Source organism: Haliotis rufescens, unplaced genomic scaffold (assembly GCF_023055435.1).
Source record: "Haliotis rufescens isolate VD_foot unplaced genomic scaffold, xgHalRufe1.0.p SCAF_5, whole genome shotgun sequence".
NCBI classification, from domain to species: Eukaryota; Metazoa; Mollusca; class Gastropoda; order Lepetellida; family Haliotidae; genus Haliotis; species Haliotis rufescens.
Genome location: NW_025964223.1, coordinates 10,856,392 through 10,879,911, shown reverse-complemented (window position 1 = coordinate 10,879,911; position 23,520 = coordinate 10,856,392). Strand labels below are relative to the sequence as shown.

Sequence of the window (23,520 nt, the reverse complement as noted above, 5' to 3'; positions counted from 1 at the left end):
ACCCAAATAGCTCTTTGATTTCTTTTTAATTATTTTCCTGAAACTTGGCCAACAAATTCTGTATTAAACAAAATTGGTCTAGGCTGACATTAAAAAACAAATATGTTCACACGACCTGCACGAACATCTTTCCATTCTCCGCAAAGTTACACAAAGATGAGAAAGTATATTACAGTTACTCTCACAGAGAACAAGATGTCAGATGTCAAGGGGTTGACAAAAAGATACGTTTTCATTTGAGCATCACTTTCAATTACATTGCACAGATTTGCAAAGTCACTATCATGGCAACAAAATCGGTGAGATCTCTTCGCAAGAAGCATAAACCCAACCCATCCTATTATTCAGCTCTCGTGTTATCATAATCATCGGTCATGCTTGAGTGCTGCCCCATTGAGAATCGCATCAGTTATTACACTGTGAAAACCTCCTCACAAAGCCTCCATATGAAAATACCTATCAATTTTCATGACAATGAACACACGACCTACTGTGATAAAAATGGGGCTGTATTAGACTTGCACAAGTCTCTAAGTTAATAATTATTAGTTCAAATCATAAGTTCTAGATAATGTAAATAATAAGAACAAGTTGTCCCTGTAAGAGACTGGAGTCCTGCCACATACCTAAACTTGCCAATTACGAGAGAATTACTACACATATATGCACTTTTCTTTCAGTACAGCCTTGGAGCAAGGCTAGGGCTGCATGAATGGCTGGCGTTATCTTTGTAACCAGAGCATGTCTAGGCAATACATTATATTTCCTTCACGCAGGTGCTTGCTTGGAGGCATTCCTGATCAACTGTCTCCCCATGAAAACAATGGCTGCACAATGAGACTGGCACGTGTGATATCACAAGGACAGACATGTGTAGAATGTGTGGATTCTTGTCAGACATTTTCATTCAACAATTATTCAGAAAATTCAACATCACTTAAGTATCATTCATTTCATCTAGTTTTGCCCTTAGGTGGTGAGTGAGTATGGTTTTATGCCGCTTTTAGCAATATTCCAGCAATATTACGGCGGAGACACCAGAAATGGGCTTCACACATTGTACCCATGTCAGGAATCAGACCCGGGTCTTCGGCATGACAAGCGAACGCTTTAACGACTCGGCTACCCAAGCACCCCTTTTGCCCTTAGGGGATTTGAGTTTTGTGTGTGGTGTTGATGTGTTTACGAACTGTTCATACAGTTTCACACCATCCCGCGTGATTACATGTCATGTCAGGACTGCAATGGGTTTAACTTTGCTTCCAAGATTATTGTGCTGATATGGCGATAGCATGTATGTGTGTGTGGCTGCTTGTACTATATGGACTAATGTCAGTGTTATAGTGCTAGCCAACTGAGATACCATGCCACAGTTTAACATGGATACCCCACTCAGACACGGTAAACTGACTCCCAGCAGACCAGCCCTTGTTTTAGCCCCTTAATGCCAAATGCCAGGCTGGGTAACAACAAGTACTATCTCTTGACGTCTTTTGGTAAGACACGGCCACCAACCCTCTGTTCTCCAGGCAGATGTTCTTTCCCTGAAAAACAGAGTCAGTCCCCAGGCTGATTCTCTGTCCACTCAACCACAAAGGCGGTCCCTAGACAGATACTCTATCCACTAGTCCACGAAGGCAGTCCCAAGACAGATACTCTATCCACTAGACCACGAGGCAGTCCCAAGACAGACACTCTATCCACTAGACCACGAAGGCGGTCCCCTGGCAGACGCTCTATCCACTCAACAACAAAGGCGGTCCCTAGAAAGATACTCTATCCACTAGACCATGAAGGCGGTCCCTAGACAGATACTCTATCCACTAGACCACGAAGGCGGTCCCTTGACAGATACTCTATTCACTAGACCAAGAAGGCGGTCCCCTGGCAGACGCTCTATCCACTAGACCACGAAGGCAGCCCAAGACAGATACTCTATCCACTAGACCACAAAGGCGGTCCCTAGAAAGATACTCTATCCACTAGACCACAAAGGTGGTCCCTGGACAGATACTCTATCCACTAGACCACAAAGGCGGTCCCTAGAAAGATACTCTATCCACTAGACCACAAAGGCGGTCCCTAGAAAGATACTCTATCCACTAGACCACGAAGGCAGTCCCTAGACAGATACTCTATCCACTAGACCACAAAGGCGGTCCCTAGACAGATACTCTATCCACTGGACCACGAAGGCGGTCCCTAGACAGATACTCTATCCACTAGACCACAAAGGCGGTTCCTAGAAAGATACTCTATCAACAAGACCACGAAGGCGGTCCCTAGACAGATACTCTATCCACTGGACCACGAAGGCAGTCCCTAGAAAGATACTCTATCCACTAGACCACAAAGGTGGTCCCTGGCTATATACTCTATCCACTAGACCACAAAGGCGGTCCCTAGAAAGATACTCTATCCACTAGACCAAAAAGGCGGTCCCTAGAAAGATACTCTATCCACTGGACCACGAAGGCGGTCCCTAGACAGATACTCTATCCACTAGACCACAAAGGCGGTCCCTAGAAAGATACTCTATCCACAAGACCACGAAGGCGGTCCCTAGACAGATACTATATCCACAAGACCACAAAGGCGGTCCCTTGACAGATACTCTATTCACCAGACCAAGAAGGAGGTCCCCTGGCAGACGCTCTATCCTCTGGACCACGAAGGCAGTCTTAGACAGATACTCTATCCACTAGACCACGAAGGCGGTCCCTAGACAGATACTCTATCCACTAGACCACGAAGGCGGTCCCTAGACAGATACTCTATCCACTAGACCACGAAGGCGGTCCCTAGACAGATACTCTATCCACAAGACCACGAAGGCAGTCCCTAGACAGATACTCTATCCACTAGACCACGAAGGCGGTCCCTAGACAGATACTCTATCCACTGGACCACGAAGGCGGTCCCTAGAAAGATACTCTATCCACTGGACCACGAAGGCGGTCCCTAGACAGATACTCTATCCATTAGACCACAAAGGCGGTCCCTTGGCAGACGCTCTATCCACAGAGTCTGAACTGAGGATTGGGTGGTTAAAGTCTGTGACAATTAACAGTGGCATGGATTGTTGGTCATACTATCAACCACTGATCTGCCTTGTCCAGGCTCAACCATTTACATGTCGCCACGGTAACTTGAATATTTAAAATATCATTTACCCATTCACCATCGGGTAGTCAGGCTCGCTGACTTGGTTGTTGCATGTCATCGGATCCCAATTGCGTGGATCGAGGCTTGTGATGTCAATCACTGAATTGTCTGGTTAACAAGGTTAACGATGCTGAGGACAGCGTTAAACAACAAACACACATTCACCCATTCTGAAAAAAAGTCATATGTCTTAAAAATATAAGTATCCATACAAAGTACAAACAAAAGAAATTAAACAAAAGCATAATTTTATTTATATACTTAATTTTTTGCTTTCACTTTTTCAAAAATGAGAAACTAAGTTAGTCAAAGCTAATAAATTCCAATACGCTTCATAATATCCCAGTTTCAAGTAACACGCTAAAACATAGCACATTTCTTTCTGGATCAGTAGGCAGCCCTGTAATAAAAAACATGGGTACACACAGCTTGATTGTTAGTGACATTAAGTTATTAAGACAAAACAATTCAGCAAAACTGAATGGTCCCAACCGAAAAAACCCAATCCAATCTGTATTTACAATTTCTTTTCAAATGAAGGAAACATGTCCTTGTTTTCAGTCATCGATATATGTCCTCATAATACGATATACATACAATATACCACAATGCACTGATAATGTATTGAATCCTTACAGCCCTAGGTCTGCACTTTGTCAATGTTGACAACTATTTAGAATTCAATTCCTAGACTGTAGAGGCATATCAATGGAAGCTACCAGTCACCTCCTGCTGCTACAAATCCGTGGCTGAGAATGACACAAGCACATGCATACTTACAACAGCCAAAAGGCCATCTCACAAAAACAGAAACTCACCAAACAGCTACAAGTATATCCACGGAATCAAAAACACATTAATCACAAAAATGAAACTCTCCCACAAAAATCTGAGAGAGATCTCGGACAGACACTGACCACTCAGGACTGTGTCCCTATGGGCAACCTAGTTCCTCCCAACTCAGTCGGTGACTACCTACTAGAATGTCCACTATCACATAACACCAGCAGGACAGACCACCTGTCCATCCATTTGACCACAGCGGCCAATTAGCCGGCCTGACTGAGAATCTAATCTAACTGACAACACCCCACTCCTGAAAGGTTTAAGTCCTAAGCATCATTTCATAGTCAACAGTAACCTTAGAAGCGTATTTGCAGAAACTGCCGTGCATACCTGCGAAATACCTGTGTTACCTGTACTATTGGTAGACAGTTAGTCAGGTGAATCGTGTATTCAGACAGGTGGATCAGGTGGGAGGGTAATGCCTGCAAGGTCTTGCAGTGACTGGGGCCAGGTATAGGACACAGCTGTACACGCGTATAACACTGACTACGGTATGCATACCAATTACGAAGGAACACATCTTACTTTGTGAGTCCTGTCAAATGAATAGGGCAGTCTGTTTCAATCATTAAATTGATCAAAACTGTAGATTGCATGTTAAATATAAGTGAGATTTCTATTCTCGTAAGAAATACACTCACTGGATGATTTTCGTCAGTCTCACATTGAAGTCCCCATCTGTGATAGGTTTCGGTGCATTTGGAACGATATAACAGCAATTAAACACCTGGAAATCAAGTGAAGAGATGCCATATGTTGCCACCAGATCTGGACCCTAAATAGAGTTAGTAGAATAGATAGTCACAAGTACATCATTGATACAGCACAGGGCACACTTCAATGGGATAGTGTATTGTGGCCAACTTGTGGCTATAAAGTGACATTTCTTGCTGAGGCCAGACAAACTGAATAATGCATTCTCCGTATTAAGCGGCCTGTTCCAAGATGCGCTCCATGACAAACTCCTAGACCAATCTTAAAGTTATCTTCATTAGCGCCCCCACTGAAACTGAACACTAACATCACAGTCCATCTTTTCTTGTGTATATCAAAGAGTTATTTATATAATTGTCAAGTAACTATTATCAAAAATGTTTTAGTGTCTGAACTAAGACACAATTCTCAAGACAAAATTAACCTGTTTCGTGTGGTTTTAACAGGAACCACCTTCTTTCAATTCTATAAGCACCCAGGGCCCTTATTATTGCAAATACGGTACCTGTTAGACTAACATTTCATCCCAGAAATAAAGTTATCTTATTCAAAATATATATCTACAAAATATATAATAAAATCCAAATGAAGCAAAGAACTATGCTTAATTTCAGCTGGAGCTGAGGCAATCTAGACTTGCCAAATCATAAGACTTCAGTTGGATTCCTTAATTTATTCTTGGAGACGGACAAGGAACTTGTTTTCGATTCCACCTGTCACTGTTACACCAATTTCAAACAGAATGCAAAAATGTGATAACAGGAAATAACTGTGTCTTGTACTTGAGTAAACAGGGCAATTGCACAATACAATGTACATGATGTAATAAATGAAGTTCTTGATTATTTAAAATATAAAAAGTGATTTTGTATTTTTCTATTATTCCTCCATGTATTTGGGTGATAAAGTTTGTGAAACCTTTAATTCCACAGGTCTGGCATAACATAACTTAACACTAGCAGTACGAGTGAGTGAGTGAGTTCGGTTTAACGCCTCTTTTAACAGTATTCCTGTTATATCACGCCGTGTCAGCTTAATGTGGGAGGAAAGCCTGAAGTGATGCAGGTCTCAAATGTTTACCACTTTGGTGAAACCCACTAGTGGATCAGTGGCTACTTATATATAGCATGTTTTTTCTATCAGATTCAAGAAGATGTAATTTCTAAATATGCACGTGACATCATATTATGAGTTGGTATCAATTGTATTTTAGGCCACATGGCCATAATACTGTATAAACCTGTCTGTCTGTCTGTCTGCCTGTGACTAGCACGGGCATGGTGCTGGAAAACCTAGAAACATAATCGGGGCGAACCAGGATTCGAACACACAATCATAGCACTAGTGGTATGACCACAGGTGGCACAGTGTTGTATGAAGTCACATGACATTCACAGTAGTGAGTGAGTTAAAGTTTTACGTCACATCGGCAGTATCTCAGCCATATAGTGACAAGACGTTCACAGTAAAGGTGTCTAAGGATGGAGCTATCTTCACCTCAATGTCTGAACGTATGGGCACACGGTCAGCCGGCAGCCGACTGGTTTAGCCAGAACCCATGTTCTAATATTCTAAACTATATAGCGTTTCGGGATGTCATAACCTATGTTCCTCTCTCAACTTTGTATCAGGTACATGTTTCACATAGGTGTCGTCTCATTGGTCAGCTGAGAGAGCACATGTGACAACTATATTCATAATGACCACGGTTCTTTAAAAAAAAACCTTTGAATTAGATAACAATCAGCAATCAGTCAACATATTATCAGCTAATCCTTTGAACAAAGTATGTTATTTTTACATCTGCACTTAACGCCCAGATATGGGTGGATTCTGTCTGCTCTAGTAAACCTACATAAAGGTCTTGTCTGACTGCTATATCTCTTTTGACACCTTTTTTAGCTTAGTCTTTGTCAGGTTTGTTTGTTTTGTTTGTTTGTTTGTTGTTTTACGTCACACTCAGTAATATTTCAGCTATATGAAGGCGGTCTGTAAATAATTGTGTCTGGACCAGACAATCCAGTGATTAACATCATGAGCATCGATTCATGCATCAACCAAGTCAGCGAGTCTGACCACCCGAGCCCGCTAGTTGCCTCTTACGACAAACATAGTCGCCTTTTACGGCAAGCATGGGTTGCTAAAGACCTTTTCTACCCCGCATCCTCATGGGTCTCTTTGTCAGGTAATCTGAGTGGTCCTAGCGCTTATAATACCTGTAATAAAGTCTTTAGTTGAGCATCAAGTGAATGATGACAAATACAGAGGTGTAGGGTTTATGCCACGAAATATGCACGATAAGGGAGTAGTAATTGTTGCATTGTATGCAATTTGCCTGAAAAATAAGGGTCATTGCAATTCAGAGTAGATGAACTGAACTTCATTGTTGCAAACATAATATGTACACATATTTGCTGTATACTAAACTACACAATTGTACATACACATTCACACATGCTGATAGCTTTTGCAAGGTGAAAGGTTATAGTAAGCATAATCCATTCAAATGCGAGGATTCAAGGGGATTCCCCCTCGCTGTCAATGAGGCCCTCCCTCGTTGCTCCAAAGCCGGGTTTGTTGGGTCTCTGACCCTAATTGGCATCTGGTAATTGCACAGGCTAATCAAAACGACACCGACAAGACGACAGAGATGGAGTGTTGTTACCCTTTATGCAATTAAAGTTGGAGAAGAAAACCCAACTAAAAATATGCAGTGAAAGGTGCATCTGTGGGTGGGATCAAGCAATATACCAGGTGATATCACAACAATGGATTTGCATCACAATGCATGCAGACCATTGTGACGTCATGGCTTATCATGAAATCACAATCAAATGACATCACCATTCATGAAGCTGGTTTGCTGTCACACTTTTACACTCACGACACTGGTTATATATTACTGATTACAACCTGAAAAAGCTGGAAGAATGAGTTTGGATAATAAATAGAATCTCAACCTTGTGTGTTTTGACATAAAATACATCAACAATCATTCCTAAAAGTTTAAAACTCTTCAAACACCTTGGAATTTTTAACGACTCGTGTTGATATATTTATTATCAAAAGGCACTCAAATGAGGTTCTCTATAAACCAACCTTGGGACAGAAGATTGTTTCAGAAAGTGAGGAAAAGCATGCAGCCAGCAATAGTCTAGCCATAATTCAGAAAGCAAAGTGATGCAGGTCTCAGACGTTTACCACTTTGGTGAAACCCATGAGCATGGGTATGGTGCTAATAAACCTAGAAACATAATCGGGGCGAACCGGGATTCAAACCCACAATCATAGGTTTCTGGCGTGCCCAAGGGACACAACTCTGCACAGGGAATCGCGGTGCCTTAGACGACTGGGCCACCCGTGCCCTCTAAATTACATGGAGAGCCAGGGACTTCATGTAATAATTGCCTGTGATGCCTTTTCTTTCTGTTGCAGTGGAAGGGAGACAACTCTCATGTAGCAACTGGATGCACATGCAACACTGTACAAGAGATGGCTGAACATCATATGCAGATCTGGGGCAAGTGCAGGGTAGGTCAAACACAGTTTTTGCAGCACATTTATACATTTAAAATTTGTATAGAAGCTAAACATGTCAGAATAGTGGTCATTTTTATGTTTTAAAAAAATATTACATGACAACCAAACTCACTTTTATGCTAACTTGGTCACAAAATGCATCCCTGTCTTAAAAAATAAATCTGTGTCCACTCTTGCATGTCTTGAGTATATCTAACCAGTCCTATTCACTCCAAATGATATCAGTCATTCTGATAATAATGAAAAGGTAGAAAACATAACAAAGGTTGTTGTTTTTTCTTTTTAAATGAACAAACGATGACCAACCTCAGTGAGATGCCGAGACAGTTTGTGAGAATCATATATCTACTTACAGTACAGTGTTCCCTCGTTATTGCACCCTTCAATATAGCGCTAACTCGGTTAAAGCGCGCGGTAAAGCATGGCTGCCAAAATTAACTAACATTTTCATTAAACTCAAGTTTTCCAATGACACGATGTTTTCCCCCATCTCAGAAACCAGTCAACAAATCTGAACTGAAGTATGCAATTTAATCCTATTATTACAATATCTGGTAATAAAAAGAATGTTCATTATTTATCAGGACTAATGTTGCAATATATCTTTTTAATTATATTCAAAATTTCATTCAATAATTATGATAATGTTTACAATAATTTCGGCGAAATCGTATGCGAAGTGATCGGTAGATCGCACAACTCACTGTTATTAACAGCAACCACAGTCAGATTACCGCTATTGACGCCTTGAAACGAACTTTAGTAGCAAGAGAATGGATACACATATCATAAATATCATGTTTATCATGACTGACTAAAAGTCATATTTGAGGCAGTTTGACTATTAAATGTCAACATAACTTTTTCGCAATCGAAATACATGTATACATAGGGTGACTGGTCAAAATCGTTCCATACGTCAAAAAATATCCTGCATACAATCTGTACAAAAGTGCTACGCTTGTGGTTCTTATAATTTTAAGTATATATGGTGGAAGCTGCAACTAAAATAACACGACATTGGAATATATTAATCCTGATAAAATAATAATCTCAGATAGAGTTTCTTCCGACCATTGCATCAAATTTCTTTAAAGTGGTATCACTGGGTACGTTTTAACTGAATCACCGGTAGGTTGGGAGGAAACGTGTGAACAGCTGATTGCTATTTCCAGCTTAGTTTACAAGAAAATACACATGGTAATCTTAATCTCTGCATATGAAAGAATGCCTTTGAGAGCAGGAAATACATTTTAAATGGTAAATCATCATGTCTAGTGATGTTTTATATCAAATTTCATACTTTTATTGACAAAGTTTGTTATAGATCTACCTGCTTATTCACCTGAAGGGATATGATGTGGTGTTTTTTTTAAAGCGTATATTAATACTCGATACATCTTTTTTTACACTATGAATCATAAATAACTTCTATTCTAATCTTTTTTTAAACCCTGAAATGTGCAACGTAGATTGTGTTAGGTAGGCAGAGCATGTATACTGTTTTGTTGGTCATCTACCACCTACGACTCGACCTTCGTTAAACCGCCGATCATCTATAACGCTCATCAATTATTTGGACCCTGAAGGTAGCGTTGTAGCGAGGGATCACTGTACTTCCAAGTGTTGATGAGTCAAATACTGCATTCATAACTAAGCATGTTAGTATGTCAAACTTTGACAGCATGACTGTCTAATCTGACTTTGACTAATCATTGCAACAATGGCTGCTGGACTATTTGTGATTCTTTTTCAATAATATAAAAAACGATACAGAAAAAAAAGTTTGTTTTTTGTTTCTTGTTTATCGCCACACTCATATTCCAGCTATATGACAGCAACCTGTAAATAACAGTGAGTGAGTGAGTTAGTGTGGTTTCATGCCGCTTTTAGCAATATTCCAGCAATATTACGGCGAGGGACACCAGAAATGGGCTTGTACCAATGTAGGGAATCGAACCCAGGTTTGGCGTGATAAACGAATGCTTTAACCACTAGGCTACCCGACCACCCCTGTAAATAACAAAGTCTGGACCAGACAATCCAATGATTGATATGAGTAACGAGCCACGACATCGGGGTACAATGACATGCAATTGACCAAGTCATCACGTCCCAATCCATTAAGACCACAGTGTTTGAGATAATTTTAAAACCCAACAAGACAGTCGGGTAGGTGACCCCTAAATGTTGCCTGCCCATCTTCAAAGTTACCTGCCCACATTCAGACATTATAAACATTGAAAAATCGCGGAAAAATAAGAGACAAAGTGCATCTTGATTCAGTTGAAATAACGCAAACAGTTACTTGAGAAAACTGAATATGTAAGTAGTCTTAAAATTATCTACCAGACAGTCCATCAGGTGGAGGAAAATTTAATGCAGCCCGACAGAAGAGTTACCAGCCACGGGCAGGCAGTTATTTTGCACATTGATTAAGATCCCTATTTTGACCTACATAGGTTGCCGGGGACCTATTCTTTCTAACCTGGAATCTCCACGGGAGAGCAAATGAGCAAAGAGATCACGGATTACCACATGGAGCCTTCTTACACTACAACCCTTTACTGCAAAAATCATTGCTAATGAACAACAATCGCATTATGCAGCACCAAAACGTTAATGTTTGGACAACCATGACAAATAAGAAGAATACAATAAATTTATGACCTGCCTAATTGTTCTGCCTAAGAGAAGACAAATCTGGAATAGAATCTGAATAGAAACTTCAAGCAGCACAACAAACCCACAGTTCCATGCATGCAAATAGAGCAACACTTTTTTAACAAGACTGGAAAGACATATTCTAACTTCATCACGATGACTCACAAAACGTCCTTGAAAAACAACTCTTACACATCATCTGGAACATGTCGTCCCAGGCCTACAAAAGACCATTTACACGAAAACATTTCAGGATCTCATTAAACTTCATAATCATATTCAAGCCACATTCTAAAGATAATCAATTCTTCCTCTTCATCAATCAATTCAACTCTCTCAAAAAATGTTACAATCCATCCATGTATCATAACACAGTCATTTGCATATAAATACATTGCTAACTTTACAATTAGCTCGTGAAGTAACTTACCGTCAACGTCCCAACATATTCGTGAATAACGTCAAACCTTGCCTCAACATACTCAGAGGACATCCCATCCCAGAAGTCATCCAAGAAAGTGAGACAGTTTAATTTTGCTATAAACCTTTCATCTCCCAGGCCAAGAATCTTTGGTGGCTGGGGAAGAAGGGGGGAGCGGCCGTGCAGCTGGAGGGGGGAGCGGCCGTGCAGCTGGAGGGGGAGGGGCTGGCTTGGAGCTGGGGGGGACCGGCTGGGTGATGTGGGGGTCTGGACCAGCCTGTATAACAGGGACAGGGTCTGGTTTGAAGAGCCAAACAGCAGTTTACATCAGATAATGAGACTGAACTTTACAGCTTGCTGGAAATAGTTGAAACAAACGAGGTCTGACAGCGGAATCTCACTTGAAAGAGGAACACTTAAACCTTTAAAATATACTGGGCAACAAGCTCGAATTACCCATAAAGTGACACAGAGTGTGCTAGATTGTTGAATTTGAATTTCATATTATTTTTTTTCCAATCCTTAATACTGGTCCTAATATAAACATGATAAAGAGACTGAATCAAAAGGATGTCAATAAATAGCTGCTCTGGTATAAAACATTAATCTTGTGGTTTTCAAAAGCAATTCGAAAGCAGACTTGTTGGAGAGCAATTACTTGTTTCATAAATTTGTTATTAAAGTAAGTTCATGCATAACATCTGGTCCCACTTGCACAAAGCGACCTTAGCGCTAAGATGATCGTAACTACCGTACTATAACATACGCTTACAATAGTCTTAGCGCTAAGATGATCGTAACTACCATACTATAACATAGGCTTACAATAGTCTTAGCGCTAAGATGATCATAACTACAATACTTTAACATAGGCTTACAATAGTCTTAGCGCTAAGATGATCGTAACTACCATACTATAACATAGGCTTACAATAGTCTTAGCGCTAAGATGATTGTAACTACCATACTATAACATAGGCTTACAATAGTCTTAGCGCAAAGATGATCGTAACTACCATACTATAACATAGGCTTACAATAGTCTTAGCGCTAAGATTATCGTAACTACCATACTATAACATAGGCTTACAATAGTCTTAGCGCTAAGATGATCGTAACTACCATACTATAACATAGGCTTACAATAGTCTACCATACTATAACATAGGCTTACAATAGTCTTAGCGCTAAGATGATCGTAACTACCATACTATAACATAGGCTTACAATAGTCTTAGCGCTAAGATCGCTTTGTGCAAGTGGGCCCAGGATTCCGCAAGTATAATCATTTTGTTGATACCAAATCACTTGTCCCGTAGAAAATTGGCTACAGAAACTGAAACATGCGAGAAAATTTGAACTCTTATGTCAAAAACATTTGCCCTTTTCATATTGGATCTGAGGTCTAGATCAATCCTTGTTCACTGAAAGTTAACGAAAACGATTCTACTCTGAATTTCGATAAGGGGATTGTGGGACTATCGTGTGACCTGTGCTGCTTACTGCATCGGACACCACCGATAGGGGTGGGGTCTTGGCACATATACCTTATCAAAATATATCGCAATACGGAAAGCTGTATTGCCAAACATATTGCAATACGTATTGGGGCCCAAATTATATATATTTGTTCTGTTCAGATGGTACTTCTCCATTCGATAATCCAGACTTCAGATTGCCAGATGGGCAGTATGGATAAACGAAACTACCTATCGCGTCATCAATATGGAATGTAACTGTAAACAGCGTGAAGCTTGTGCTGTTTACATGGCTTAGATAGGAACCCAGGCCATCCAAATGCCTCAAGATATAATTTATATAATTATATATTCATTCTTCTGTGACTATACCAAATATATCGATACGAAAAGGTTGTATTGTGATATGTGTATGGCTGATGACCTAATTGCAATATAAAGGTATACCAGTTATATCGCACACCTATAACCACTGATATCAAACATGAAAAGTTGGGACAGATTGTACTTTGTTGGTCCCCATCTTTCCGTATTTGCAGAAATTATATAATCCTTTGCCACTGATAAATTATTTAACATCAGTGATGCATTTTAGTTGGGAAGGGGGTCAAGGGAGTTTTCCCTTCTTCATTACAATGCTGGATACAATAGGCAGTGTTCCCATTTACTTTTGAAAATACCAGTCCACCAGGACTGGCAACTCTAAACATTACCAGTCTCTCCTAATTATTGTCCTCCCAAACTTTTAGCAAATAAAAAAAGTATGAAAATTACCTGGTTTTAATTCTTTTAACAACATGTTCAATGCAATGGCGTCATCTCTGAAGTAACTTCGTTAAATCGACATGTTATTTACAGAAAGTTCAGTCATATTATTCTCCTTTTTTTGGTTAATATTTCAAGCCAAAGTTGCTACAAATATATAGTTCATCTCGTAGCAAAGTGAAATGTGATTTGCTTGCACTAAAAATAGACAAGCGGAAACCGTGATGGTAACAGACAAGTTGACTTCATTCGAAACATATACTTGTATGAATATAGCCAATGTTTTGTTCAAAAACAAAGATTTATAAGGTACTTTCTTTGCTGGTCCACAGGGTAAAAGACTGGTAATTACGGGTAAAAGACTGGTAATTACCGGTAAACAGGAACACTGAAGCGGTATTTATCAAGGGCAGGAAGCAGCAAAGTATGCACGTCTCCGGACGAAAGTTACATTCAACATTATATATCCTTGAAGAGGATCCAGTTTATCTATGATTATTGTCCAAAATAAATTTATGAACATTTTCTGTAATGGAAAACTACATTTAAAATGATGAAGAGAAGGAGCGAGTTGAATAATCTGTACAGACCCTGAAACCAAAACACCTGAGATTCTCAAGCACTTTCACAATACTCCTGTTGAGAAACAAAAGCCTACAGTACTATTTACTAGATTTCTTCAGTTTTAGTCAGTAAATGAATAGATTCTCTGGGCTCTCTTATATCATATATGAGAAGAAAATTTAGCCAACATAGATTTTTAAAATATTTTAATTTCAGAGACTGATGTTAGTCGAGGTTGGTTGGTTGTTTTGTTGTTTAACGCAGCACTCAGCAATATTCCAGCTATATGACGACAGTCTGTAAATATTTGAATCTGGACCAGATATTACAGTGATTAATATCATGAGCATCGATCCATGCAATTGGGACCGATGACATGCATCAACCAAGTCAGAAAGCCTGACCACACGATCCCAACCGGTGGCTGAAGACCTATTCTATCCCAGATCTTAAGGATCTGTTAGTCGAGGAGTTTGGTTAAGTTCCATATATGTGGTGAGAGCAATCCAATATATCAATGTTTTTACCATTTACCGTGAAAGCTGTGCTGAGTCAATGAAAAGGGCACTCAAAACACATACACACAACAATAAATTAGTCAGAATAGGTTAAACAACCAATTTACATATCTTTAGACTTTAACAAGTTAATTTATGAGGCTCCATGAGTTTGAGAGACACGTGTGTTCTTGCTCCATATCGTGTAGGATGTGTTGCAGTCTCAAAAGAAAATCTACTTAAAAAACATTTCTACATCAGAATGTCGGAACAGCATCATAGACTTTCAAAATAATAAATTCTCAATACAACATTGAGATTGTGCCTTTAAGATACAAACCATATATCCTAGTGTATGTGAAAACTGTAACAATCAAAACAGACCCATATGGCTGCTGTCACAATGTGCAGGCAGGCCGAATTACTCATGGGTGTAAACCAATTCCTTCCACAACAAAAAATAACACCAAATGCCGCAGCCAACATCTTAGCATGCTCAGCACTATCATGTCTAAAGTAGATCTTGTTGCAAGCGCTTAATGACAAAGCGGTACATGCAGCTAGCTAAAACATGAGGCCACCAAAACTGTGTTTCATACTTGCCTTGTGCACGGTTAATTTTCAACATTATGGAAATTCAACTGTATTGGATCACCAAAATGTCTGCAGCCAGTCAATTAGCATAACAGAGTTTTTTCAATCATTTCAATTGGTTGGTTGGTTGGTTGGTTTGTTGTTTAATGCCGCACTCAGCAATATTCCAGCTATATGAAGGCGGTCTGTAAATAATCGAGTCTGGACCAACAATCCAGTAATTAATATCATGAGCATCGATCCACGCAATTGGGATCGATGACATGCATCAACCAAGTCAGCGAACCTGACCACCCGATCCCGTTAGTCACCTTTTACAACAAGCATAGTCGCCTTTTACCGCAGGCTTGGGTTGCTGAAGACCTATTCTACCCCGGATCTTCATGGGTCTTTCAATTGGTACCAATATGGTTGTTTGTACTGTGCCCAGATAGTTTAGAATAATGACTTTCATCAAGCCACTGTAATTGTTTTGCTTGTCTAACGCCACTCTCAGCAATATTCCAGCTACATGGCGGCGGTTTGTAAATAATCGATTCTGGATCAGACAATCCAGTGACTGACATCATGAGCATAGATCTAGGCAATTGGTATACGAAAACATGCATCACCAAGTCAGCGAGCCTGACCACCCAATCCCAGATCTTCACAGGGTACCATAATGGTGGTTGCCATGTAATATATTGCGCACTTTACATGAAAGTTAATACCCTGGTTGCATAGATATAGTTTCATTGATATTTGGCATCGAAACTGGCAGCTTACACTTGCTCTGTGTCAAGTCAACTTTTTTAAATAAAAATTTAAAACCGTGTGCTTAGAATAATAGAGTTTCATCGATAATCAAAGCTTATGCTTGACCGGTGCACACATAACCTTTTTTTAAATACAGAATTTTTAACCCTATCTGTATTAAATAAATTACCCATTAGGGTAACCATGGTAATGGGAAAAACAACTATCTCAGATTTTAAACTACCGGTATATTCCTATGACAGGCATATTGGAGAAAATTGTTTTAGTCAAAATCTTTTTTTTAACCTTATATTCCACATGTTCTGTAGAACAGGCATGACAATGTAACACTACACATTGAAATCTTGTCCTCATTTTGTTCCCAAAACAATAGTTTACTTGTCATAACCTCACTTAGGTAACTTTACCCATGAAGATCCGGGGAAGAATAGGTCTTCAGCAACCCATGCTTGCCGTAAAAGGTGACTATGCTTGTCATAAGAGGCGACTAACGGGATCGGGTGGTCAGACTCGCTGACTTGGTTGATAATGTCATCAGATGCGTGGACCGATGCTATCAATCACTGGATTGTCTGGTCCAGATTCGATTATTTACAGACCACCGTCATATAGCTGGAATATTGCTGAGTGCAGCGTTTAACAAAAAAAACAAAAACTTAAGTAACTTGTCATTCAGGCAAAATCTAGACAAGCGGAGAGTACAGTTTCCACTTTCTTATGGGCACAACTTGTTCTTATTAATTATATAAAATAGAAATTATGATTTAAACTAATAATCATTGCCTTGTAGACTTGTGCAAGTCTAGTCCCCCAGTATTAGTTGTTAGAAGATAGACCACAAGCATGGCTGCTAAAACTGATCATGTATATGCAATGTGATGCAAAATATAGTTTTTACTTGTTTATTTTTTTAAATCTGTATGCTTTATCATTATGGTTTACAAATGTCATGAGAAGACTACAACTTGTTTATTCATGGCAAACTCCGAGTTGGTAATGATGTTTAGGCTGACTTGTAAGGTTGGCCATTCAGTCAGAAAATACAAAGTTGAAATAAAGGACAAAAGTACACAATAATAGTCAAATGTTACGACTATTATATTGAGAATTTTTACCTTTATTTCAACTTTGTATTTTTTAACCAGCGTCTGTTTGTTTTCTACTTTGACCTTTATTAGTAACATTTAATACTTTATTTGTAACATTTGACTATTATTGCATACTTTTGTCCTTTATTTCATTTTTGTAATTTTTTACTGAATGGCCGCACATAGACTTGAGTATGCTAAACAAATTGATATTTGTGTTCCTCTTTGTGAACGTTGTGTTCTTCAGAATAAACAAGCTGACATCCATAAATTCTATTTCTTAGGTGTATCACTTCTAAATGCCATTCAAAGACATGAAATTGATATTTGGACAAGATGTAAACTTTTTTCTCATATATTTGTTCTTATCTGAAGATCGATTTTACACACAAGCATAAAATGATACTCATTTTCAACAACATTAATGATACAAGATGAACAAATTTTGTTAATCTTTAGAAATATGCCTTTACATATCCTTTCATCATAATAACCTGCTCTGAATTGAGCTAGAGAAACTCAAATCTTTTTTACTGTAGACTATATAAAGAAACACAAGTACATCTGTTCTTAGAAAGGTTGGTGGTGGTGTTATAAGCAGTTTGGCATTATAACCAAGGTAGATCATATTGGTAATTCTATTGTCACGTTTTAGTTACGTATATTTAACTCTTTATTATTGTGTGTGTCTGTGTTTCTAGGATAATCTGTACAGTAAAAAATCATTATTCTGAACGAAAATTGATATTAATAAACTTAACATGAATATTAAATCACATAGACAAAGGATATGGCATCATAATTTCCCTTCTCAGCCCACTGGTGATAGCAAATATTCAAGTTATTGCCCAAGGAAACTTTGAAATATTGTTTTTAAGGTGACTGGATAAGTTCACAAGACTGAAAAGGAACAAATATCCATCCTCACAAGGTCGAGACTGACCTAAGATCATGCATCAACACTTGATATTATCTTAAGTATTTCTGATGTCTTCAAAGTTTTTCTTCCTGATGGACACAAATGTAAAGTGAGAATAAATTCATTGTTAGATTTTCAACAGTGATGGCCTCACCACCACACACATCGTCTCATGATTTAAATTTATTGTCCAAATGAAAGTTTGTACTGTATGTGTACCCATTTATCCTTCATGATTAAGTACTGGTACTCCATATATACAATATATACATCCACTCCTAAAACGAATTATACATATGTATTACATAAATAAACAAGTCAAATAAAAAATAAGTTTATTTGTGTACTGCTTTGAATTCCTGTGGTCATTTAGGCATATGTGAATCACACCTATCGACGGTCAGTTTATGCCGATGCTTTGAACAGTTTGTTGAAATTATTTATTATGAAAAACAAATCTCTCCCGACTCACATTTTCTTAAAATATTGAATGGAAATCTAAAAACTATAAATCATGGTATATGTAATGAAATCGGCGTTTAAAAACTGATCCAAGATCACAAAATATGACACACCAAATGTCAAAGACGTTCTCCAGAAGACTGACATTCGGTCCGTGCATCGAATAGCGATATCAAAAACCACGTGTATTTGTTTACATTATGCTTGACACCGATGACGTAACTATTCAAAAAAACGACCACGTTACAAAAAGCCGTAACATGACAACAAATCTTATTTGATATGCAACTCTCACCTCAATATCGATAGCATGCTTAGTCCACCTTCTAAATATACATGCAATTATCGCCAGAGGCTCCGTTGATGTCAATTTGCATGTAAATAGCACTCTTTGTCCATGTCAATGTACACAAAAACCTTTGATGTGTGGCGCGTATTGTCACGTGATAGGCCACGAGATATTTCGTGAAAAGGCGCGTCGTTGAGTTTTATACTATATGTAAGGCAACATATTGATAGTATTGTTGCCGTTCTAAATATGTAACAAACTGGTACTTGATTGTGTAGCTTTCTGTTTCAAAGATAATACACTGATATTCTTCGTATTTAAATGCGTAATGTGTATTCTTTCAAGAGCGATCTGTTTCCCAAGTTCCAAGGGTGGAACTGTTATAGATAATTTTTAAATGTTCCGTAAAACAGTAAAATAAACAAACGTTGAAAAATTATTATGACCCCAGTTGTAGATATCAGTCGACTGTTTCATACACTTGACATCTTATTGAGTTTGTATGCTGCTAACGGAGCGTATGTTAACAGACGCATTCGTCTCGCCATTCATTTTGTTATTAGTTACTTAGAAACTAGTCTCCCTTGAAACCTAAAATCCGGACCAATCGAATTTCTTCGTCAGTCTCAGAAACGCCAAATGATGTTATGTAACCGAATATATTATTGCCGCCTTTCTGTTTATCCGATGTAAATATCGCATATTTTAAAAAACAATATAATTCATATAAGTTTATGTTAGAAAGGCCCAGAATGTGTTTTTTTTTATGGTAAATGTGCCATGAGAATTTAAAAAAAGATAATAAAATATTTCCAGATTTTATTTGAGGTAAATTTCCTGAAATAATTAATAAACACAAAGGTTTTAACTGAAGTAAAACAAAAGATTATTTGATTATAAATCCACGATTTCAGTTGCCATCTGCGTTTGTCACCTTCATATGCATGGTAGTATACGGATCTATTTTATCCGAGGGATATGCATAATTATAGAATTAAGAAAATGTCGAGAAGTCATTGTAAAAATTGTGTTCATATGAACTAGAAATAGACCTCTGCGTGTTGGACTCATATCGATACTTAATGTACATGGTATGGACCTAAGGATAAAATGTGTCGGAAATGGTTAATTTAAATGGTATACTGTTTTCAGGGACCTCGCAAGTTAGGCAGGAATATGGTCTACTGCTGGGGTGGATGAACCGAGCAAATGATATTTTTCATAGAGTGAGTGATTGAGGTGGGTTTAACTTAGCTTTGAAAACCATGCCGCTCATATAATGGCGTTTCAGCTTGATGTGGGAGGATAGCCCTTAGTTATTTAGTTGTAATTAAGACGCCTACTACATTGATGAAGTCAACTTCATATGGGCTGACAAACCAGAAGACAAAATTAGCGGGTCAGCCGGTATTAGAATCGACGATCATGGGTTTCTGGCACGTATAAGGGACGCAACCCTGCACAGTAAATTGCGGCGTCTTTGACGACTGAACCACCACCGCCCAATTCCGTTACAGATTCGCGTTATAATTAATCTTATTAATTTGTGAGTCCGATGTGAGCAACTTTAAACCGCATCACAGCTTAGAATTCCATACTGGCTTCATGTATTTGAGACCCGTGAAGATCCGGGGTAGAATAGGTCTTCAGCAACTCATGCTTGCCATAAAAGGCGACTATGCTTGTCGTAAAAGGCGAAAAACGGGATCGGGTGGTCAGGCTCGCTGACTTGGTTGATGCATGTCATCGGTCCCAAATGCGTGGATCGATGCTCATGATGTCAATCACTGGATTGTCTGGTCCAGACTCGATTATTTACAGACAGCCGCCATATAGCTAGAATAGTGCTGAGTGCGGCGTAAAACAACAAACAAACAAACAATCATATATTTGAGGAAACGAATACGTTTTTCTGAATTTCGATTTGGCTTATTCAATCTACATAAAAAAATAGAAAGTCGGAGTTTGGAACTAAACTGGAAGTTTAATTCAAATTAATTTTTATAATTCAAATAATTCAAAGCGCCTGCTGCAGTAATCAGTTTGAGAAGGCCAATTCCGATACCATGTACCGTATATATTTCGTTAATAGACACCATATGATAAGCATTGTCCAGGTGAAATCATCAGTTTCTGTTACAAGTCAAAACAGTGAAAACGAAAGTCACAGAATGCCTAGCAAATCAAACTTATAGCGTCAACATATAGCGATGCAACACCACGAAGTTGCTTACAGCTCACGAGTAACAAAGTTATTTTATTTTCCACCTATGTTTGATAATTACGTCGCCAATTCTTTCTTCTTGTTGCTCCCCATCATCGTGTGAAAATATAACAACAGTATATACAGTGCCCATGGTCATGTGGCTCAACACGAAAAACAGTTGTGATACGATGACATGCATCAACAAAGTCAGCGAATCTGACCCTCCGATCCCATCGGTCGCCACTCAAGACATGCACTGTAACCCGTATCTACACCTATTATAACCCGTATCTTTACGAAGGTACGTTATGTACACGAAGTAAAAAAATAAGGAATTAAATATAAGGAATTAGCAAGATAAACATGAAAAATCCCATTAATAATACCACATACACAGTTGCTTGTTGTCCACATGTGTTAGCCCAAACAAGATGAAAACAGCATTTGACCAGGTGTTAGACATTTGGAAGCTATATTCAAAATGTCGCCTTTCTGTTGTTGTCTTTGACGTCAGCGATTAAACTCAGTTCACTGGCGGGGTAAATAAGAAGGTCATGCGTGCATTTAAACTTGCGTTATCAATTAGTGTCTACTGATTATTGCCTCACAACATATTAACTAACTACTTCATTCGTCCCTCATGATCGTGGGTTCGAATCCCATGATCGCCCCTTTTACGATTCTTGGTCAATCATCACCATACCGTGTTTGAATCTCATTGATATCAGATCCTATAGTTCTCGCTACCGCTAAACAAAAATCCTTAGAACTAAGATCTATTTATAAGCAGATTGATCGTGCTAGTGAGTTTCGTCAAAGTGGTAAAACGTATACAGCCTGCATTACTTTGGGTTACTGACACGCCTTATGAAAAACAAAAAAACAACAACAAACAAACAAAATCCGTCTGCCCGGAAGGTCGGGGTACGATTCTCGGCCGCCGCGAAGCAAAAGGCGTCAAAAGATGGTAAAATTGTTGCCCCGCCTGGCGCTGTGTATACTGTGTCTGAGTGGGGTATTCATGTTAAAGTGTGTCATGGCATCTCATCAGTGCATGGGCTAGCACTAAAAAAAACCGACATTAGTCCGGACTAGTTCAAGCAGCCACACATACACTCACGCGTGCATGCACGTCGCAAATACTGTTGAAAGCGCCGTAAACTCACTTATGCATGTTCAACCACAACCGACCAAGTGAAAATCGGACCCACCGGAAGCGCTCGTTAAATCATCAACCTACAGGGAGATTAACTGGCATGTATGTTTCTTTCAAGAATGGCATCAACGTCTGGGTCACATGGTTCTGATTTTATTGTGAGTCTTTTTGTTTTTGTTTAAAAATATCTGCTTCTCAAAAGCAACATGCCCCCGAAAGCGAAACCTTATATGCGAATGGTAATGATTACAAGATGACATTAAAGTCTGTTCACAGTATCATGACAGCCATTTAACTTCAGTTGTCGTTGACGATGTTTGCACGTTACTTTGAACGTTGAACGTAGCAGCGTTGAAGGAAATGAGGTCAAAATGCTAAAAATGCCTAGTGTTCTCAGTTACACTTTCTCTTAATTTATCATTTACCTTCGAACTTGTACACATTCTCTGGTGTTGGTCGCTTTTTACAGGTTTTTTTTGGTTGTTTTCAGGATCATTGAGTGTTCAGGTTAGTGTAAAACACAGATGTATTAGTGTCAGTGTCTCAGGCTCTGTTAAATATTTACAACTGCTTTCACTAATCACCATGTATACTCAGTTACAAAAGTTACTGTGATGTCCATTTTAATCACATTTCATGGCCGGTTCAAACCAGACACATACTCGATGTTTAGAAACATCGTACCCAATCACAAATATTTCTTGAGAAACATGCATTTTGTGTATGTGTACCAAAAAGCAGTATTCAGGTATGTTTGGTTCCGTGTGTCAGTTGTTTACGAGAAAAACACACACAGTTATTCAAAGTCCATTACGATTAGAGATTCCACGCTTGTCCGAAAACGACGGTTTGATAACAACTAGAATAATAAAAGCTGGAACGTCGCAACAGGAAGTGGCACGCTATTTCAACGTGCACAGAAGGTTAGGTGAGGTGAAATTGGGTTTAACGTCGCCTCTTAGATTATTTCATTTATATAGCGACGTGCATGCACGTGTGTGTAGGCTGCTTGTACTAGTCCGCACTGATGCCGATTTATAGTGCTAACTCACTGAGATACCATGCCGCAGTTTAACATGAATACCCCACTCAGACACAGTATACTGACTTCGAACCGACCAGTCCTTGTTTTAGCCCCTTTATGCCGAGCGACAGACAGGGTAACAACAAGTACCATCATTTAACGTCTTTTGGTATGACGCGGCCGGGGATCAAACCCCGGACCTTCCGCTCTCCGGGCGGACGCTCTACCACTAGACCACGTAGGCGGTCCAACGTGCACAGAAACACAATATGGCAATAAGCAAACCACAGTAGAAAACGACCTATTGGAGAGGTAGCACCCGAGCATTCACCGCCATTCGACAGGACCGCTGGATTCGAGCAACGCTTTTAA

At 39.0% G+C, this 23,520-nt stretch overlaps 2 protein-coding genes across 2 annotated transcripts in view; one reads left to right on the top strand and one right to left on the bottom strand.

The window, feature by feature from the left end:
* The window catches only part of LOC124111021 (dystrophin-like), a 480,101-nt gene extending 468,622 nt beyond the window's left edge, over positions 1 to 11,479 (bottom strand). Inside the window, exon 1 of the mRNA XM_048383638.1 lies at positions 11,360 to 11,479. The gene's annotated coding sequence lies outside the window, so the exon portion shown is untranslated. The remainder of the gene's footprint in view (positions 1 to 11,359) is intronic.
* Positions 4,430 to 23,520, top strand: part of LOC124129005 — a 41,682-nt gene continuing 22,591 nt past the window's right edge. Inside the window, exons 1-3 of the mRNA XM_048383834.1 lie at positions 4,430 to 4,462; positions 8,161 to 8,256; positions 11,489 to 11,604. Of these exons, the coding sequence (XP_048239791.1) occupies positions 4,430 to 4,462; positions 8,161 to 8,256; positions 11,489 to 11,604 (245 nt within the window). The remainder of the gene's footprint in view (positions 4,463 to 8,160; positions 8,257 to 11,488; positions 11,605 to 23,520) is intronic.